General features: G+C 38.6%; 3 protein-coding genes across 4 annotated transcripts in view; 1 reads left to right on the top strand and 2 right to left on the bottom strand.

Annotated features, from left to right (window-relative positions):
- Window positions 1–11,131, bottom strand: part of LOC105396640 (disheveled-associated activator of morphogenesis 1) — a 102,931-nt gene extending 91,800 nt beyond the window's left edge. The window contains exon 1 of the mRNA XM_048627397.1: window positions 10,897–11,131. The gene's annotated coding sequence lies outside the window, so the exon portion shown is untranslated. The remainder of the gene's footprint in view (window positions 1–10,896) is intronic.
- Window positions 11,132–14,066: 2,935 nt separating this feature from the next.
- LOC105396326 lies at window positions 14,067–15,987 on the top strand. The gene is made up of 5 exons (XM_011568324.3): window positions 14,067–14,189; window positions 14,277–14,398; window positions 14,498–14,688; window positions 15,079–15,598; window positions 15,825–15,987. Exons 1-5 carry the CDS (start codon window positions 14,164–14,166, stop codon window positions 15,914–15,916), a joined length of 951 nt encoding a protein of 316 aa, XP_011566626.3. The 5' UTR covers window positions 14,067–14,163; the 3' UTR covers window positions 15,917–15,987.
- Window positions 15,622–19,492, bottom strand: LOC105396631 (pollen-specific leucine-rich repeat extensin-like protein 1). Of its 2 annotated transcripts, XM_038114201.2 has the most exons (5): window positions 18,002–19,492; window positions 17,835–17,892; window positions 17,731–17,751; window positions 17,611–17,655; window positions 15,622–17,349 (listed from the first exon to the last, which is right to left on the bottom strand). In XM_038114201.2, exons 1-5 carry the CDS (start codon window positions 19,334–19,336, stop codon window positions 16,688–16,690), a joined length of 2,121 nt encoding a protein of 706 aa, XP_037970129.2. In that variant the 5' UTR covers window positions 19,337–19,492; the 3' UTR covers window positions 15,622–16,687. The 2 variants fall into 2 exon arrangements, with proteins under 2 accessions (XP_037970129.2, XP_037970130.2); XM_038114202.2 differs by lacking the exon at window positions 17,731–17,751.
- Window positions 19,493–19,699: the final 207 nt, after the last annotated feature.

The raw sequence follows: 19,699 nt of genomic DNA on the forward strand, positions 1-19,699 counted from the left end.
GCGATCCATTTTCAATGATCGAAATTCCATCGAGATTTCCTTGGATGAAGACAAGAAAAAAGCCCAGTGAGAAGAGGCCATCTTCAATAGAGAAATAAATAATAGAATGTCTTTAATAGCCACCCTACTTCGACAGCAAACATACCTCTCCCTAATAATACTACACTAACTAAACAAATGACCCAATTCAAAGGCTATTCTCTAATCTAGATTCGTCAAGCCGTACTCCCCGGGCCATTGTCCGCAGTGAGAGTTGTTTGTCGGACGTCCGCGCGTTTCCTGCTGTGTACAAAACTGCGCGCGCAACCGGTGTGTGAATCATGCGCAGGCGCACGCCTGGCCCGTACTACTGGATCGTAACTCGAATGAAACTCAATGCATTACCTATACACTCGCGAGCAATCAAATAGTTCCAGTGACTATACAGGGTGTTGCAAAAAGGGTAAGTATAGTAAGCAAACCTAGGCACACGTGCAGCATGTCTAAAAACTGTTTTTATGCAAATTTTGAAATGCTGATTTCATTTTCGTGCTTAGATATAACACGCTGCACATGGTTTCGGCTTAGTATACCGTTTTTGCACCACCCTGTAGATACAAATTACCTACTCCTAAACGGAAAAGCATTTGCAACATTGAAGAACATTTAACAGCGCATCAGGATATTACCAACTAAAAACGTTACATATTTGGTTCAATTATAAAATTCAATGTTTTTTAAATTGTTAACTTAAAAAAAGGTCTATTTTGTGTCGGTCTTTTAAAAGTGGAACTATTTATTATATTATTATTAAGAACTGCTGGTGAGTGTATTATGGGATTTATATTATGGGGTAAAAAATATTCGATTTAGGTACAGTTTAGTGAAAGCACCCTTGGTACATGTTAAAATGACAAAGGTACACAACATATAAGTACTTACTTAATATTTATGCTCACGACAAGCGACTCTTATTCCGTCGCGTTGAGTAGTTACAATTCACTTAGATGTCTTTACGATGTTTTTCGTAAGAGCAATACGTGACGTGGTACAATTATACCTAGTTACTTAAATTCCTTATTTCTAAAGAATTCCATGTTACATTGCATTGGCAGCTGCAAGAAAAATCTTGAAGTAAAAAAAGAAAAATGCCATCCAGAAAATAATTAAATTCTGTTAATATTATGAACATAGCTAGACTACGAAATCAAATATGTAAAAAATTAATTATCATTAATATTTACCTAGGTATATAATTAAAACCAAATGACAACTTCAAAATATTAATTAAAAGTACCTAAGTACATACTAAAGTCGATCACTACTCGAATCAAAAAGTCGACTATTACAAAAAACACACAGTAGGGCTAGTGGCGCCTACGTTTTCAACTCAAGAACGACCTACCTGCAACATCTTACACATTATGAATTCAATTTTATACATCTACTATTAAAGTCGCTATTCAAACCACTATTTATCAAATAATTACAAAAGATCCCCATCGTAGATGATTCACGGGTGCGATTATAGATGCTACCGTTCAGAGTTTAGATATGAAATTCTTTTGAGCGTTATATTTGAATCTCGCACGTGTGTGAGATTGCCTTATTATGGGGCACGCGTTAACGCTTCCTGCTAGGTAGGTAGTTCCGACGGATAGGGCACGAACCCAATCCGTACCGTACCGTATCGTAATGAGAATTAGACTATTGCGCACGTTTTCTTAGAACTGTTATTTTGAATATCATCATCATCACGACCCATTACGTCCCCACTGCTGGGGCACGGGTCTCCTTCCAATGAAGGAAGGGTTTAGGCCTATTTTGAATATAAATAGTACTTAAGCGGTAGGTAGTTAGGGAACTGAAAACTGAAATCATCGGACATTCCTTTGCGATTGCACGGTTTGTGGATCTGTGTCCAAGCACTAAAGTTCATAATTTTGTTATAACTACTTGTCGTTTGCGCAAACAAATTGCGAAAGCTCGTTTTGCCAATAATTTTTTTTACGACAGTTCATCCTCTTTGTTCCCATCGAGTCACACATCAAACCAGTCACACTGTATACAGTTGGGAATTCTTCATGAAAAGTGTGCCATCTAGTCACAGTGTTACTCGATGGGAGTGTTACTCGTTGGGAATGATTTATTTCTGAATTCCCAACCAGCCGCTGTAACTGGATGGGAACATAAACTAGAAAATTCCCAACTGTTCTCCCGTTACTCGTTAAGATTTGTTCAGTGATGATGAATGATGATGATGCCTAACCAGTGATAGGTACTGTAACTTATACAGTGTGTTGTTTTTCGGACCCGATGGGGGTTTTTTCTCGATGATATTACTCGTAGAAACCCTTAAAGTTTGGGTCCGAAAAACAACACACTGTATAAGTATTTATTATTACGATTTTTTTTATTTTCGTTTCTTGAAAAAGTATGAAAATAGAAATAATTATTCCGAACAACCAAACTAGTTAACAATAAAATTATAAAATCAAAACGGAATTGTAAAATCCAATCATTTTTTTTCTATGAATGATAGATATGTAGATACTGGGTGGGTAGTACAGCAGTAGCCACAAAATAATAGAGAAAATGAAAACTTTCAGTTCCCAAATTTTGCGTGGAGGTGACTTTATGGCAGTTTGATATTTACTTATCGACTCATATCTGCTCTGCTTCACCATGAAGAAATAATTAGGTACTTCCGAAGTACCTACCTCAGATTAATGATGATCTGGCGCTTACACCGCGGGCGCGCCTCGGACATAGACGGAAGATGCAGATGATCTCAAAATAATGGCGAAAATTATGGGGACCAACACCGATCTAGTACTTACGTACTTATTTATTTATTTTATTCGGAAAACTTAAACTAGTTAAAACTTAATATTACTAATTTGCATAACAGCCATGTAGTAATTATAGTTATCGCATATGGTGGAATTCAGATCCATTGGACTTGTATTGGCTCAAAAGACTTGATGAGGTTTCACTAGCGCCATCTACCTTAATCTCTTATTCCCTCCATCCAAAGGTTGTCTGGCAGAGATTGCTTTTAGTGATAAGACCGCCTTTTGTACCATAATTAGGTTCGTCATCTTTAGCCGTCGCCACTGCTGGACGTAGGCCTCTCCCAAAGCACGCCACTGGATGTGATCTTTAGCTTTCCGCATCCAAATTAAGTTACAACTTGTATATTTTATTATTCTTTTGGGGTGTACAAATAAAGTGTATTCTATTTTATAATAGGTTTTTGTCTATGGTGGAAAATTCTTCATTGAAAATCCCAACAAGTTACTGTGACTTGTTGGGAATTTTTATTTTCATAGTCCCAACTAGTTACAGTGTTACAGTTGTATGTGACACGTTGGGAATGAAGGAAAAGGGTGTTTCAACGAGTAACAGAGTGTGGACTGATGGGAATTTTGAACATAAAATTCCCAACGAGTAACAGTGTGACTGGTTGAGGTGTGACTGGCTGGGAACAAAGGCTAAATTTTAATAATTGAACCCAGTTTAAGTTACACGTATTAATTCCCGTTGATATGACTGTACAGTCTACCTTATTGACACAAACCATAATTATGATAAAACTGTGTGTACCCGAGGTATTGCCCCGACACTTCCCCATCACATGTGTAATTTGCAAACCCACCGCAATTACGACTGCACTCGGGCGTCAGAAGTCAAAAGTTAGCAATTTGCTATTGTTACAACACCGGCCGCTCGGATTACAAGAGAGTGTTGCTGTGTGTTCTGTCTACTGCTTTACTGTAATGAAATGCTACTCTTTAGGTGTCTCCGTTGTTTTTGTACACAGTATTGGATATTCGAGATGGAGAATAGACCTTCTCGAATTTATCCAAAATCAAAGTTACAAGACAATGATAGTTAAAAAAATCTTCCCTTGAAACTATGTTTCCTGTTATAGACCACTATCCAACACGTAAGTAGTTAATAAAATTATTCATGACAACTTTTATACTACTCTTCCCGATTGCAGACATTTTCCTTTACCAACTTGCAACATCACCTAGCCATAGCTATTCTATGCACCTTCAGCCGACTAGTATCGATCGGCAACAGCTGCAGTCTACAGATTATACAGCTATAATAGTATAGTCTCGTCGTAGGTCGTATATAACAATGCCTACAATGAATATTCAAGCCCTTTGTACACCGCGGTAGGGGCAGAAAGGGACATATTTTTATTAATGTTTCGCCTGTGCGTGGGATGAACCAGAAATCCTAACTGGAATGGTCCGGTTCTTATTTGTTATGTTTGTGTTGTTTATTTTGGAACAAGGTTGGTTCTAGTTTTGATTTGGGATTAAAGTAACTGAGTAGGTATAATAAAATTTACTTACGTCTTTATTAGTGTGGTTTTTTTCTCTATCCGTATAACCAATTGCCCCAAGTAACATTTTTGGTTTTAAAAAGGTTTTGAAAAGGTTCTAGAACCTTTGTATGGAAATCAACTCGTGAGACTTAGAAGGCTCGATAACCTTATATTAACCTTATATTAACCTCCTGAGTGCAAAAAGGGCCCACGTTTTAGAACCTTTCTGAGAGCTACAGCAAAACCTATAGCTCAAACCCAGAACCTTTTGAACAACTTACACAGAACCTAAATAAAACCTTCACAACCTTAATTTAACGTTAACATAACCTTGGAAGACAGCTTTTAAGTTCTAAATTAGTCCTGGATGTAACTCTACTATAACTTGAAACACATTTGATGGATATTTGTAATGCCTTCCCAGGACTCTCGGGTCTTAAAATGTTTCTGTGTAAGATTTTATAATAATTATAATAAATGGCGCCATTACCTGACACTTTCCAAGACACAAAATGGCTAACCTGTAAGTGTTGTATTAATACAAAATATAGTAAGTAGTTAGGCTGAAGTCAGGAAATATGAAAACCTTGTGCGACTAGCACTTTATTGTGATACTTTCGGATAATAGTTCTGTATAAGTGACGGGCCTTTTGTAAATGATAAATTTGAAGATATTTTAATTTAAAAAAATAGATAAAATTTTATGTTTGGTGTAAATTTATATTAGAAATAAAAGTACTGTCTATATAAAGAAACATATATTTGGAATAGTATAGGAAACGCTACTGAATTTTCCCTTATTAATTAAAATGTATCTTTTTGGTAAGTTTTTTTTTTATTTCAGTGAAAAAATATGGCGGCCGTTAGGAAATTACTAAAAAGCATTAAACATATTTTGAGGATGCCTCTAAAGCTTTAAAATATTCTTGTAGGACTTAAATCATGCCTTTAGCTCATAGCCAGTGCTTAATGCTTTTGGTTTTCACCAAGTAGTCCTAATTTGTTTGCCTAGACAACTCTTATCAACCTAAAGGTTTAAGATAGGTTTTAAAAAATACTTATAAGTGATTTAAATATTCCATAACTTTATGGTTGTATCAAGGTTAAAAATTTAACCTTAAGCTCTCACTTTAGCATTAATGCTAGCTTTTCTAGAAGTAAATCAGGAGTCTACGACAACTATAAGATCCTAGAACTATATGCTCCTGAAATACATGTTAAAATAACGTTAATATAAACTCTTATCAGCAGCTACAAGGTTGTATTAATAAACAATTAGTTTTAGGACTTAGTAATCATTCTCAAGTACTCAATATGACCAGATAGCAAAGCATTAACCTTTTCACAACCCTTATAAAACCTAAAGGCATTTCTTACAACCTAAGCTCGAATGAAATGTTACTTGGGATGTGTTCCAAACTTGGTTTCTAAAAATACTTATTAAGTATCAGTTGTACTTACTTAGCAATATTTTTCAATACAGAGTTCAAGTTCTTACTTATTATGTATTCCTTGCATTCAACATTTCGTTTGCACACGCACACCACATTTTTACGGAACAAAAGAAGACGTAAATTGATCTCGAGACATGCGACACCGTCTCGAGTGCAGTAATTTGCAACCCTTGTGTAGGGCTAGGGTGCAGGGAGTCACCGCTAATGAACTAGGGACAATGTAGGGTTTCTGAAAATTCTTTAGTCTAGGGAACTGAGTAAGGACACACTGAAAATAACAAGCGACGCGCTACCAAAAGGATCACGTTTCAAAGTAGCGTCTCTTGTGTTGTGCCTTGGAAACTCGCGATTTATCAAAGTTTTGCAAACTTTGTAATTAATACTAGGTAGTAGTGATGTAACGAATATTCGCATTCGCATTCGCGAATATTCGCATTTTTTTGGATATTCGCATTCGCATTCGCATTCGCTAAATTTTGTGCGAATGTTTGCGAATATCAGTACTTATTAAAAAACTATTTGAAAATAATGGTAGATAGGTTAACAAAATCTAAATCCATTCGTCTATAACCTTTTTATTACAAGTTACCCTGTTAATCACATTTCCAGTCTTACTTGATCATTTGGTATTATTTATTTACTTTGGGAAATGAAACTTTACATATTATAGTTAATAGTTTCATAAGACCTAAACATAATAAAAAAGCGTATTTTGACAGTATACAGGGTTATTTGCAACCTGACCTGATCCTTTCAGGAGGTGATAGAGGAAGGCCTTTTTCAGTCGATTGATTCCCTATATTATCCAAAACTTAACCATTTCTAAAATATTTAATATTTAAGTTTTTTTTTTTTTGTCAAATTGTTATGCTTAACACCGAAAATAAAAAAAAACTAGCCATATTTCAATATTTTTTTAGTTGTTTTGCATAAAAAAGTGTCAAATATATTTTGGCCATATCTTAGTTATACCTAAATCGTTTTGATATTGAAATATCTTATTTGAAAGCTTATAAGTTGACAATGTTTTCAAGCTGAAGTGCACAAAAAATTGTCATATACGTAGGTGGTCTGAAAAGTTTCCGACCTCAACGTGAAGATGGCAGCACACATCAATGAAAGTCAGGGAATGTAATTGTGCATCTTTTGACAGCAACACTTCAAAGTTTCAGCCATTTTTGCCGCGCGGTTTTTATTTTACAGTCGTTTGAGTGAGTCGATGTGAGCATTTCTGTGAAAATGGAAAAAATCGAGTATCGAGCTGCCTTAAAATATTTGTTTTTGAAAGGGAATGCCCCTACGCAAATCAAAGATGAGTTAGATTCTGTGTACGGGGACTCTTCACCGTCATTTACCACAGTAAAATTTTGGGCAGCCGAATTTAAACGTGGCCGTAAGAGCTTCGGAGAGATGAACGTTCGGGACGTCCAAAAACTGCAACTACTGACGATAACATCGCTAAAGTTCACCAAATGGTGTTAGACGACCGCCGAATTAAAGTGAGAGAGATAGCAGAGGCAATGAAAATGTCCAGAGAACGTGTTTGTCACATATTAAATCAAGATTTAGGCATGAGAAGGCTGTCCGCGCGTTGGCTGCCGCGTTTGCTAACGTCAGACCAACGTCGTGTTCGAATGAACATTTCCAATGCTCTGTTGGCGCAGTTTAGGCGCAATAAATCCGAGTTTTGGCGCCGCCTAATTACTATATGAGAGACTATGTAGAAGAATAAAAATAAATTTTAAGAAAAAAAATCTTGTATCTATGTTAGGTCGGAAACTTTTCAGACCACCCACGTATGACATTATTTTTTAATTTAACTTATTTGTTTTTACGTTTTGAATATTTTTTTTAATGTTTAACTATTTTGAGGTATTGTGTCTAATTTAAGTCAATTAATGCACATTTGATTTTTTTAATTAGTTAATTTTGGGTGTCACTTATTTATGCAAAACAACCAAAAAAATTATTGAAATAGTTTTTTTTTATTTTCAGTTTTAAGCTGAAATTTTTTGAAAAACATAAAAAAACTTACATATTCGATACCTATGTAAGAAATGGTTAAGTTTCGGACAATGCATTATAGGGTTCAATCCACAGAAAATGTCTTCCTCTATCACCTCTTGAAAGGATCAGGTCTACTTTACCAATAACCCTGAAGTGTCAGAGCAAGACAGCCATAGATTTAAATATTTTAAATGTTTCGTGTAAGTCGTCCTCAGAAACCGCACACAGTCGCAATGTGTCGTAACAGTTACGGGGCTAACTAAAGTGTACTTTAAAAAAAAACTGCGACAATTATTGGCTAGTCTGATTCGGAATGCGTCTTGAACTGAATGTACTTACCTCGTCCAGTACTAGATAGTCACCAAACCATGCAAATGGCCCCAAATTTTAACACAAACTGAATATTCGCATTCGCATTCGCGAATGTCGATATCAGATATTCGCATTCGCATTCGCATTCGCGAATGTCCAAAAACACACATTCGTTACATCACTACTAGGTAGGTAGTAAGGTTAGGTTACCATTGTAGTTGACAAAATGTATTCATATTATGCTGGTTGAAAAACACAATAACTACTTTCCTAGAAGGTAAGTACATAACTAAATCAGCCATTATTAGTTCTCAATGGACATTAGCAATGAACTCTAGATAGTGTCCAAGGCATTCATTCTGATCACGATGCAACTTGATAAACTAGTTCTAAAGAAAAAAATCTAGATTCAATCACGAACTGGCTCACTCAACACAATGCTATAAGAAAACATTTGTTGGTAAAAACTTGAGATCCCAGTACAAGTGAACGCCTGCTGATCAGTGATCATGAGTATTGATGCTTTGGATAGGTACTTATTACATAATAAAAATAATAACTTAATCGTTGTTATTATAGGTTTATAATTATCCATGCGTATTAATGATGACAAAATCATAACTAAATATTATCCAGAACATATATATTATAGGTACATTAGTATACACTACCCCCAAGTAAGGTGATGTCATCAGCGTGCAGATCTAAATTTAGCCCTTTCTTTGCCACTGGAGGGGAATTTTGAAGTTCAAAGACCTCGCGAACCGGCTGGAACAGTCACGATAACGCAATTTAGTGAAGCATGCGAGACGAGCATCGGGAATCATTACAATTTTAAGTTCAGGGACAGAGATAAGGACACAGACGTCAAGGACATTAGACCTATTAAAAGCTTTGCTTTTAGTTTTACGAGGAAGAGATAACATTCATTCGGTCCGCAGAGATCTGTTGGGCCTTTCAATTACTTTTTACCGAGTAATTTGTAAAAATTGACGTTCATCAGAAAATTTTATATTTGTACGATGAATAAAAAATTTTGACTTTGACTTTGACTTTACCTTTTAACTACGAGAAAGACAAGATTGGACTTAGAACTAAAACGACGATTTCGTTAGCATTAACTATACCTCTTTATAAGGAGTTCCTTGGCGGTTGTCAGAAGCAATGTGCAACGGCTTCAATTGATAGTCACATCAGCAATTAACGTCTGTAATGAAATGAATGTAAGTACCTAGGCTATGGAAGGTAATCTAACTACATACTAAAACGTCTGCCTAGAAATGGAAATACCTAGTTATGCAAGGATTTCATGCTGCTGGCACTCTTCCAAGGCCTATAAGTGTTGTGCTTGGATTAGATTCTTACTTGTCAGACTTCCTTAACTCCAGATATTTATTCTCTATTTCTGTACCTTAGTCATTTTACAGTATATATAGATTTTGTAATAAAATACAGTTGTATTATTATATTGTTAAGTCGTCCTCATGAACAGAAAGGTAACTGACCTAGGGCATAGCAAGAAACAGTAGTAGGTACCTAAGGAGTTGTCTTATTTTAAGGGGTTCCAATAATTATATAATGATGTAAGTACTTAGATAACTCATCCCATATTTGACCAATTCAAGGAAAAAGTGCAACCAAATTCCATTGAAAAAATTGCAAAGAGGGCTGTAGATGGACAGACCAAATTATGAGTAGGCAGGAATGTAAGCATGCTCAAATTGCTTCGAATAGCATCCCGGTGGAGGAAGGAGACCAGGTAGACCCGTACAGAGCTGGAGAACGTCCGTGGAGGCGGAAATGAAGAGAACAGGGATATCGTGGACACAAGTACCTCAAGGTGGCGGCTCAGGATAGGGACGTGTGGATAAGAATACCAGTAGCCCTAAGCTCTACATGGGGGTAACAGGACTAGAAGAAGAAGAAGAATGGTAATGGGGTAGCATTAAATCTTCTGCTGGAAGTTTAACATTTTGGGTGTCAATCTCTGTAATCAAGGCAAAAACCAGTATTTCGTGATGATGATCAAAGCAGGAAGTGAAACAAGAGACATTAAAGAATGCATCAAGACGTGATGGTAATAAGAATAACTAATAAGTCTAATAACTATTATTTTTATTCATAATGATCGAGGTCGTATGAATTTATTTTTGTCATCATGTTATTGCAGGAACGGTGAATCCTAATTAATGATGACCGGGTTAATAGTTTTAAGTGGTTCAAGTCATTACGTAGGTCACTACAATCATAGGTAGGTACCCTGACTAGGTATAGGAACCTAGGTAGGTACACAATACTACAATAACGCATCAGTTAAATACTAATGTACCTACCTTAATTTTAACGTCATTGCAAATAGTAGGCAAGTAGTTTATAATTCTGCGTATTCTAATATAATATTATTACTTATGCATTATTTTTTTGGAGTAAGTATCTGCCGGATATTTAAAACATTGTGTTAGTGAATGGGTTGTTAGGGTTGATAGGTTTATACTGAGATGATTTTTATAGGGGTACCTACCAAAGCACGTGAGGTTGGCATTCGTGTGACTTCTGAGATGCACTGTTTCTCGTATTTTCTGTAGATACCTAGGTTCTCTAACAACTCATCAGAAATCGATCTGTTTATAAAAATTAAAGCCTGGTTAAGTACCTACCTTCCTATATTTTATTCAAAGAAAACTTAGACTCAGGACGAAAAGCAAGTGAAGCCAGGATTACATTTCAATAACCAGAAGAACAATGAGCATTTAGAAGCGGCGAAACAGTAAGCTCATGCACCAATGTTATGGTTCCACCTACCTGATGAAAACAAACGACGGTCGAGTCGCCGGCACTCCGTATTCATAAACACTGCACTATCACTGAATCACACTTTAACCAATCACTATTTCAAATCACCAATGGTTTGCAGCTGCCGGGGTCAGAAGGATTTGTTTATCCGCGATTGTTAAAAATCAAGGGCATATTTTAATCGCGCCATGTTGAGTTGAGGACGGGCGCGTGTCGACTGCCGATGCGCGCGCAGCCGCCCCTTGCGCATGCGTCCTGCGTCCTGCGCCCATATATCACACCCCCTTTGTCCCGCGCCCTCAGCCGCCCGCGCCCCTTGCAGTCGGCACAGTATACGCACGCTTTGGAGATTAAAATCTATTGTCTTTTTTGCACAGATGAACAACTGCCTTGTATTGTTGAGCTAGCTGTCGATGTGGACTGCGTTGCATAGTTTTGCAGTCTCAACTCAAACAACGTGATTTTTTAACACTTCGTTTGGTATAAACTTGCTATAGATACCTACCTAAATACTTAATGCGAAAAGGTAAATTAAATGTTTATAAATAATGTTAAACTGTAAGTATGTGACCTATAACGATGTGAATCTTTTGCATTATACCAAGGTACTACTAGGTAGGTATAGGTATGTCCCTTTGGCGGCTACAGTCATGGGCCAGACGGGTTGGCCGTGGTCGTGGGTGGTGGCCTGTGGGATGTGGGCTAGATATCCATACGTGGGCTAGAGATGAGGTATCTCGCTTTACCGCCACGATCTCAAATGCACTTCAAATTATGGCCGAGAACATTATGTTGTATTGTAGCCATGTAGGGATCTTGGGAGAAGTCTTCTGAGTAGGTACGTATAATATTTACATACCTATGTAAGTATATCTACAGTAGTGGATTGATATAAGTGATTGTGATCTAGGATCTACGTCCATCGGCGAAATATTCACTTCCCCGAGTGTATGCGTTTATAACAAGTCAAGATGTTCCGCATAGTACCTACATAGCGCACAGGTACGTAGGTAAGACAAAAAACGGAGCGCGCAGGAGCAGGTACGGTGGAAGCTCATGCTTTTAATATTGCTATAATATAGGCTTCAGGCGTATCGTAGTATGAGAATAGCTAGGCAGAGAAGTACAGGTTAGGGAACTTATAGTTTGCTCTTCAAAGGACCACAAGGACAAGAGGGTAACGTAGGTACCTACTTACTTAAGATTCGACGAGATAAGTACTACTTTCTTCACGTAGCGTAGGTAGGTACACTTAGAGCCTGGAAAATAGATTTAGGAAATCAAAACCTTTTTTTTACCTTTTTTTTTCACCACACGTAACTTGGGTATATAATACCTATATGTAATTATGTATATATTTTATATGAAAAATAAAGTTAGAAACTTGAGCCGTGGTAGCTTAGTCGGGAAGCGCCTTCATCTCATGCCAGGGATGCGGGTTCGGTTCCCGACCCTGACATGTAGGTACCAATAATGATAACCAATGATTTCTTTAGAATGTAGGTATAAGTACTTAGGCCTAATTTCACACCATTCGGTTAGGTTAAAAATACCTACCTCGGTTTGGTTACATGATGGACCGTTAAGGTTAGTGAGTGTCCCACCATGCTAAATCAAGGGGTTAACTCCCTCAAACGGTTGATTAACTTAATTGCTGCTGTGAGGTTCCGTTAAGACTTGGTTATGACCGGTAACTTTTGACACATCTGTCAAGAATTCAAGATGGAGAAATGAACAGAGCCTTTGATAAACAATAAGTATACGAACTAGATGTTGTGTGACATAAAAAAATGAAGCGACATACTGTCTGGGTTTTATACTGTCAAACCGAGATAAAAGTAGCCTACCTGGAAATCGAACCCGGGATCCCTGGGTGATAAAGCTGAGCTTCTACCACTAGACCACAGAGGTAGTAGATTCAAGAAGTCAAACCTAATGACTTAATGAGAACTATTGAATTAATGGTATTTCCGTGTTTTGTAGAATTTTATTACCATATAAGTTGACGCAAATGCTGTTGGTTCTCCATGAACAATATAAATAAATAAATAAATGTGAAAAATCTTCTAACAAAATATTTTAAAAGTTAAGTTGTCCCGAAGCTCGCCTTTATGTGATGTCCGTGCCGCTAAGTGACAGGCGCGGTGGCGCAGCTCGCGGCGCCACTGCTAGCACCCATCACTGGGCACACTGGACCTCGACTGCTGAAGCAGCCATCCCTACCGGAACGATCCTCGGATCGCCCGGTTGACGCCTTCAGAGACGATGCGTCTCTGATTTCTAGCGCTTGATCAAAAAGTGGCTCTACTAGGGTGGTATGGTCAGTGACCACATCCACCTGGATCCGGCTCGAAGGACTATGAAAAGGCTTGGTAGCCTTATGATCGGATCGCTGGTAGTAGAAGCAATGTTTATTGATATATTACAAAGGGTTATGAATATAGAAGATAACTTAATACCGTGATGTACAATACAGGATAGTGACATCTGTAAATACCTGATGACTATTTGATAACTGAACAACCTTACTTAGAAATTGAGGTGTTATTTGTTGAGTCGATTCTTTTGCACTGACACTCCATCTAGTTCGTTGTATTGTTTTTCAAAGGGCAAGGCGTAATAATATTATTTTCAATGACGTACGTCAAAAAGCAACCTCGATAGAAATAGTAACCATGGTAACCTCAAAACCAAAAAGTTTGGTTGTTTGACATCACAGAGACATAGACACAAATTTCAATAAATATGACAGAATATTGAATGATGTGTGAGTGAATGATTCACATAATGCTTGATTTATGAATGGTCTGTTAGATTTTCGCATGATTTTCGTCATGGGACTCATCCAATTAACAAGGGTATTAATCCTTAAACGAGTCGTCAGTAAATCCGTGATTTAGACTGTAACTAACAGAATCATGAGAAACCAGGTCTTAGTTTACTTACCATCGCTTTAATGGTGAAGGAAAACATCGTGAGGGTAACCTGTCCATCTAGATTTGTGAGTGAACTCACGTTGGTCATTTACTTTGCAGGTACGACGTACCTCAGAATAACGCCTCGCGCGTGTCTATGAGATACTCTGAAATGTCAAGTGCAGACGCAGTGGCAGATGACGTTGAGTTATGTCTATCCTGCTATCCTGTCATAACAATGACAGCTTGTTGAATGACAGTTAGTTGTCATTGGTACAGTACAAAAAAAGCTTGTTTGTTTATTAATTTCACAGCCATTCTAAGGCTCTGTTTTATAAATTTTCACTTAATTGCATACAATATGCCGAAAGATTCAAAGAGAAATCTGTGAGTTGAAGTTATAAGTAATATTATTGTGATAAGTGAACATTATTTTAGGTTATGTCTATAATATATTTTCGTTGTTACTTTCAGACACAAGAAAGATGAGCAAGAACCTAAAGATCAAAGAAAATCTAAACAAACCAGATCCAAACAACATACAAATGAAGAAAGCCAACATACAAAACAAAATGTTGATAGAACCCCATTGAGAGGTAATTAATCAAGTTTTTATGAATACTTACATAGTTGATAACATTCCTTAACAATTCTGAAGCTCATTAGTTTCATGGACATATTTTCATCAATTTCAGATCCTGATAGTGCAGCGGCACCTGTAAAAAATATATCAAATATGGAAAGTAATGATGTGCTGGCAATATCAGAAGGTTCCAATTCAAAATATAATAAAAAAGAAATTAAAAGCAATTGGGATAAATATGAGATTCCAATAGAAACTTACGATGAGATTGAGGAACAGGAGCAAATGGGGGCTGATTATGAGGTCAGTTATACATAGTGTGTTTGTATAATATGTGTGTCCTGGTATACAGGTGTCCCAAAAGTCAACAATATGCCTTGAAGGGCTGATAGACCAGCTCATGAGTGGAGTGGCCAGAATATCATAATATGATCTTAGTAAAAATTTGATAGTTCATATGCCCATAACATGACTAGTTGATATTTGTTTTTATTTTACACAAGCTAAGTTCCATGAGACTTAAGACTCTAGCTAGGGCTGATATTATTATGCTGATAAAGCAGACAATGTTACTTACCAATGTATTTTAAAACTTTATTATTTGGTTCCTATCTTATTTATTAATTTGGAACTATTCGATAAATGACTGAAAGCAATGATCTGAGTGTTAACTTCACCATAATCTATTTTCAGAAATTAGTTCAGGCACCAATGTCTGCCGGGGGACATTTTCAATTTAAACATGAGAAGTCCTGGGACAGCTCTACAACACCATCTGAATTTGACAAGTATTTCCACATAGATATGGATAATTTAGCCATAGCTCTATGCAGTATACCATTCCATGAAAGAAATGGGTTAGATATATCACTTTTCACTGATGCTGATGTGAACACAATGCAACAACGGGCAACTAAATACAAAAGGAAATATTACAATGATGTGAAGTTCACTACTCCTGAAATGGATGCATCAGAGAAGATATTAAGCTCCTTGAAGGCAGATTTTATAAAGGATAACATGACAAAAAAGGGCCATAACATAGAAACTGAAAATAAAATGAATGTTATAATCTCTGACCAAAATAATGATGGTAAAATGGATAAGAAATCAAATCAAGATGGTGCTGATAAAATATTAGGAGCAATGCAATCTACGACTGTAACTCCACAAGAGGGAGCAGAAAACACTGCAGGCTTGCAAACTGGAAAAGGTAAGATAATCGAAACACATTAATGGCTTCAAATATTTATTTTGGAATGATAACAATAAACGGCTTGGTCCAGTTTTATTTAGTTTCCCACCACTGAAATTGCGGAAGCCAAATAAAATTAGAAATACAAAAGATTACTTATGAAAAAAATATGTTATTGACGCACTTGTAATCTAAAAACTATTGATATATTATTGTTATATTTATTAATTCTTCATCTCTTCAGTGGCTGACAATCCAGTGCAGGAGGCAAGCAGACCAGTAGTAGAATCACCTGAAGATCTTGAAAAGTGGCTTGATGACTTCTTGGACAGCTAGTTTAAGTATTTCAAAATAATATAGGTACTTACATAACTTATAGCTATACAATACATACTTACCATCTTAAACATGTTTTTTCTTTAAATGGCTAAAACCCAGTAAGTACATAGGTAGGTGCACCATGTTTATATAATCTTGGTAGAAACACTTAATACATAAGTAGGTATAATAGCTTAAAATGGTTCATATTCAAAATGAATAATAATAACAGAAACGTTATATTTCACATGGCAGATTGAAATCCATCTTCTTTGTTAAAATCTTATCTCAGTCTCACATACGAAGACCATTTATTTATACTTACCTATTTTAATAATGAAACAAAATAGGTAATAATTTTTTAGGCAGTCAGAAACGCACAAATATACCGTACAATATGCTTTGAGTCTACCGTCCTGAGTCTCGCATCTGCATGTGTTTGAGCTTTAGTAAACCCATCACAAATAAAACAATGCATTGAGTGAAGCTTACCAAGTATACTTCACGTCTTACAGCTAGATATACATTTATAAAGGCTTAGTTACTTATGTAGGTAATAATAGATATTCAAGATCAAGATGCAGTCAGTTCTTCAATATCGGTTAATTAGTCGAATCTGTACCTATAGTTCCTATTTATCTCACATGGAAAGTATTACCAAAGCCTTTTCTGTCTTTAAAGCGTACAAAACAATGGTAAGGATATTCCTGTAGGATATACAGAAACTATAAAAAAATATTTATTTTGCGACAAGCACTTAACACGAACCGAACTCCGATTTAGCGAGCATCAGTACCTATAATTTCCATAGTTATTATGATACTGATTGCCGCCTCTGTCGTAATCGTAGTCGTAGTTGTTCTGTGGTCTGCGCATGTACTGGGCGCCGGCCGGGGGCTCGGGGTCTTGCTTGAGGGTCTTGGCGCGCGCCGCGAGCTGTGAGACGAGCTGCGCCGGCGTCATGTGGGCGATAGACATGGTCGCCCCGCCAGCGCCCCCACCGGGGGTGAAATGCGACTTGGAACTGATTAAATCTTGCTCCACAACCTGCGTATGCGCAGAACTGCAGAAGTGATCTGGATCGATGGAGGTGCCGGCGTGGCGGGTGGTGGTGGCCTCCCGGATCTCGCACGCTTCACAGAAGGGTTTCACAGTCTGGCAGGCGACTTCCCTGGTCTCCCGGCGGTCCCGCTTCTTAGGGCGTGATACGACGCGGTCCAGCCCGACGGTGGCCACGATGCTGTCGATCAGCTCCTTGTTCCTCTGCGCCGCGGAGTTGCTGTTCGCCTGCGTGAAGTGGAACTCCACCAGCGGCTGCCTCTTCAGCGGGGAGCAGAACTTCGGCATCAAAACCTTCGGCTCAGCGCCGCCCAGCTGGTTCATTATCACCAACTTGTTCGGCAGGTGTAAACTCGCCAATTTGCTAACGGCACTGTTGCAACGACTCAACACTGGAATGAAATGGGGTGGCACGTTTCACAACTATCACGTTTTTGAGTATTCACTCGGATGGCCGCGATGGAAACGGAATAGAGATGTTACATATAAATACAAAGGTACTCCAAGTAAAATGAAATAGTTATAAGTAATGTGGCAGAAGGAATTCACGAATTGTACACTTGCATAAAGCACACTTCTGCTTCAGGTGTGAAAATCATTGGACTAGAAATTCTCTTATATATAAATTAAAGGTACAGTGAAATAATACATACGCTCAACTTTTTCCTTCAATTCCATGGGTGTAGCGGCTTTTAAACCTGAAAAGTTAAGATAATAAAATTGTCATACACATTATTTTATAAGGTAAAATACTTATTGAAAATAATAAGTACCAATCAATCTGCAAGTTCTATCTGAAATTTAAAATATTTCATTTAATAAATATGTTCATGCATTCTTTAAATAAAATAAATATGAATAATGGTTTCTATTCTACCTTTATTTGGTGTCAGCTTGAGATAGTCTTCTTTCGAAATCTTGCCATCAGCCACTAACTGTAACAGTCAAATAAACATGATCAGCAATAACAGAGCATGATCATGTCTGCATAAAATCATATAGGTATTAAAAAAACAAAAAATGTGTAACAAAACAGTTAATTACTTGTGCCAAGGCATCATACGGCGTTTTCTTGCTGTTGGAGTTTTCAACTTGAGGGGGCTTGTAGACTGGAGCTGGAGTAGGCACAACGGGGGCTGGAACCATTGCTGGTGGCGGCAACACCGGGGTGGGCACTGGCGCTGGGACCGGCTGCGGCGCTGGCACAGGAGCTGGCGGTATGTACCCCGGCGCAGCGTAAGGAGCAGGGGCTGGCACTCCCGGCACCGGCGGCATCCCTGGCATCCCCGGAGGCTGCGGCTGTGAGTAGTCATATCCACCATACCCTCCAGGATAGGCTGCCCCTGGCGGTGGAGGCCCCATAGCTGGATAAGGATACCCCGGACCTGGTGCAGGATATTCACCAGGAGGAGCACCTTCCCAGTGTGGCGGCGGCCCATAAGATGGAGGATAACTTGAACCATAAGGAGCAGAATGAGGGGGACCTTTTTTGGAGTCAGGGTAAAGGAAGTTGTCACGGTTAGGTGATCGGCGGTAGGCAGGGGAGCGGGAGCGGGAGCGGCGGCGGTCCGGGGAGCGTCCGTAGGGGGAGCGAGAGCGGCGGCCGCGGCGGGGACTGCGGCGCGGGCTGCGGCGCGGGCTGCGGCGGGAGGGCGAGAACCTCCGGACCCTTATAGGGCTCTTCCTGTAGTGTCGAGGGGACTCGCGGCGGCGCGGCGACAGCTCCCGCCGGCGCGGTGGCGAGTCCTTGCGGCGCGGCGAGGGGCGGCGCGGCGGGGAGGCCCGGCGGTGCGGGGGCGACGTGCGGCGCGGCCGGTACAGCGGCTCGCGCGCACGCGGCGGCGACTCGCGCGCCCGGCGCTCCCGCGGCGACCGCGACCGAGGCACTTGAGTTTCTTCCTTCACCTCCTTCTTAAGCGCTTTCTTCTCCGAATTTGCGACGAAAAAGTCATCAAGCTCGGTGCCCGGCGGCCGGATGTCGTCAGTGGACTCGAGGCTCTTGGCTAGATACTCCTTCACCTTCATGTCCTTGTCTTTCTTGATGGCTTCATTAGTTTTCTCGGGGTCGCGCCGGCTTCCTGGCTTTATGAAACGATCGAGGTCTTGACTGCTGGATCGGTTGTTACGTTCCGAGCTAGTCGCACCTCCGCTGTTTTGGTCTCTTCTTACCGGTTTACCGTCACGAATGAGCTCTCTTAAATCCTTAACACTTTCGACTGTTTCGGCGTTAATCCTCCTTTTACCTGCATCATCATCCCAACTATCTATTACGCTTAAACCCTCAATAAATTCTTCTTTATTGAAGTCGTCGAAAAAATCACTAGGGATATCTTCGGTCTCTGATTGACCTTCTTTATTATCAGTAGCTTCAGTAGCCATAATTGTAAATTAATATTCTAAGCAAATATAATTCTATCAATTCTTACAGAAATAACAGCGATATTCCCTAAATAATTCACAATATTTAGCTTAGGTATTTATTTTTGTTATATGAATATGAAAACGAAATAGGTTATGTGTTGTGTCTAGTCTATGGTTGAGGTATTCTGTGTTTGTGGCATAACTTAAATAGTCTATGGTTTAGTTAGGGCTCGTTCATTACTTTTTGTACAGGGCTCAGAATAATAACAGTTTCTCTCTAATACAAGAACTTCACGTTAAAGTTTCACCCCTCAACATCATACACACTGAGAAGGATAATAAAATGTGCATGTGAAATACCTTCCGTTTCTAGGCACTTGG

Source organism: Plutella xylostella, chromosome 18 (assembly GCF_932276165.1).
Source record: "Plutella xylostella chromosome 18, ilPluXylo3.1, whole genome shotgun sequence".
Lineage (NCBI taxonomy): Eukaryota > Metazoa > Arthropoda > Insecta > Lepidoptera > Plutellidae > Plutella > Plutella xylostella.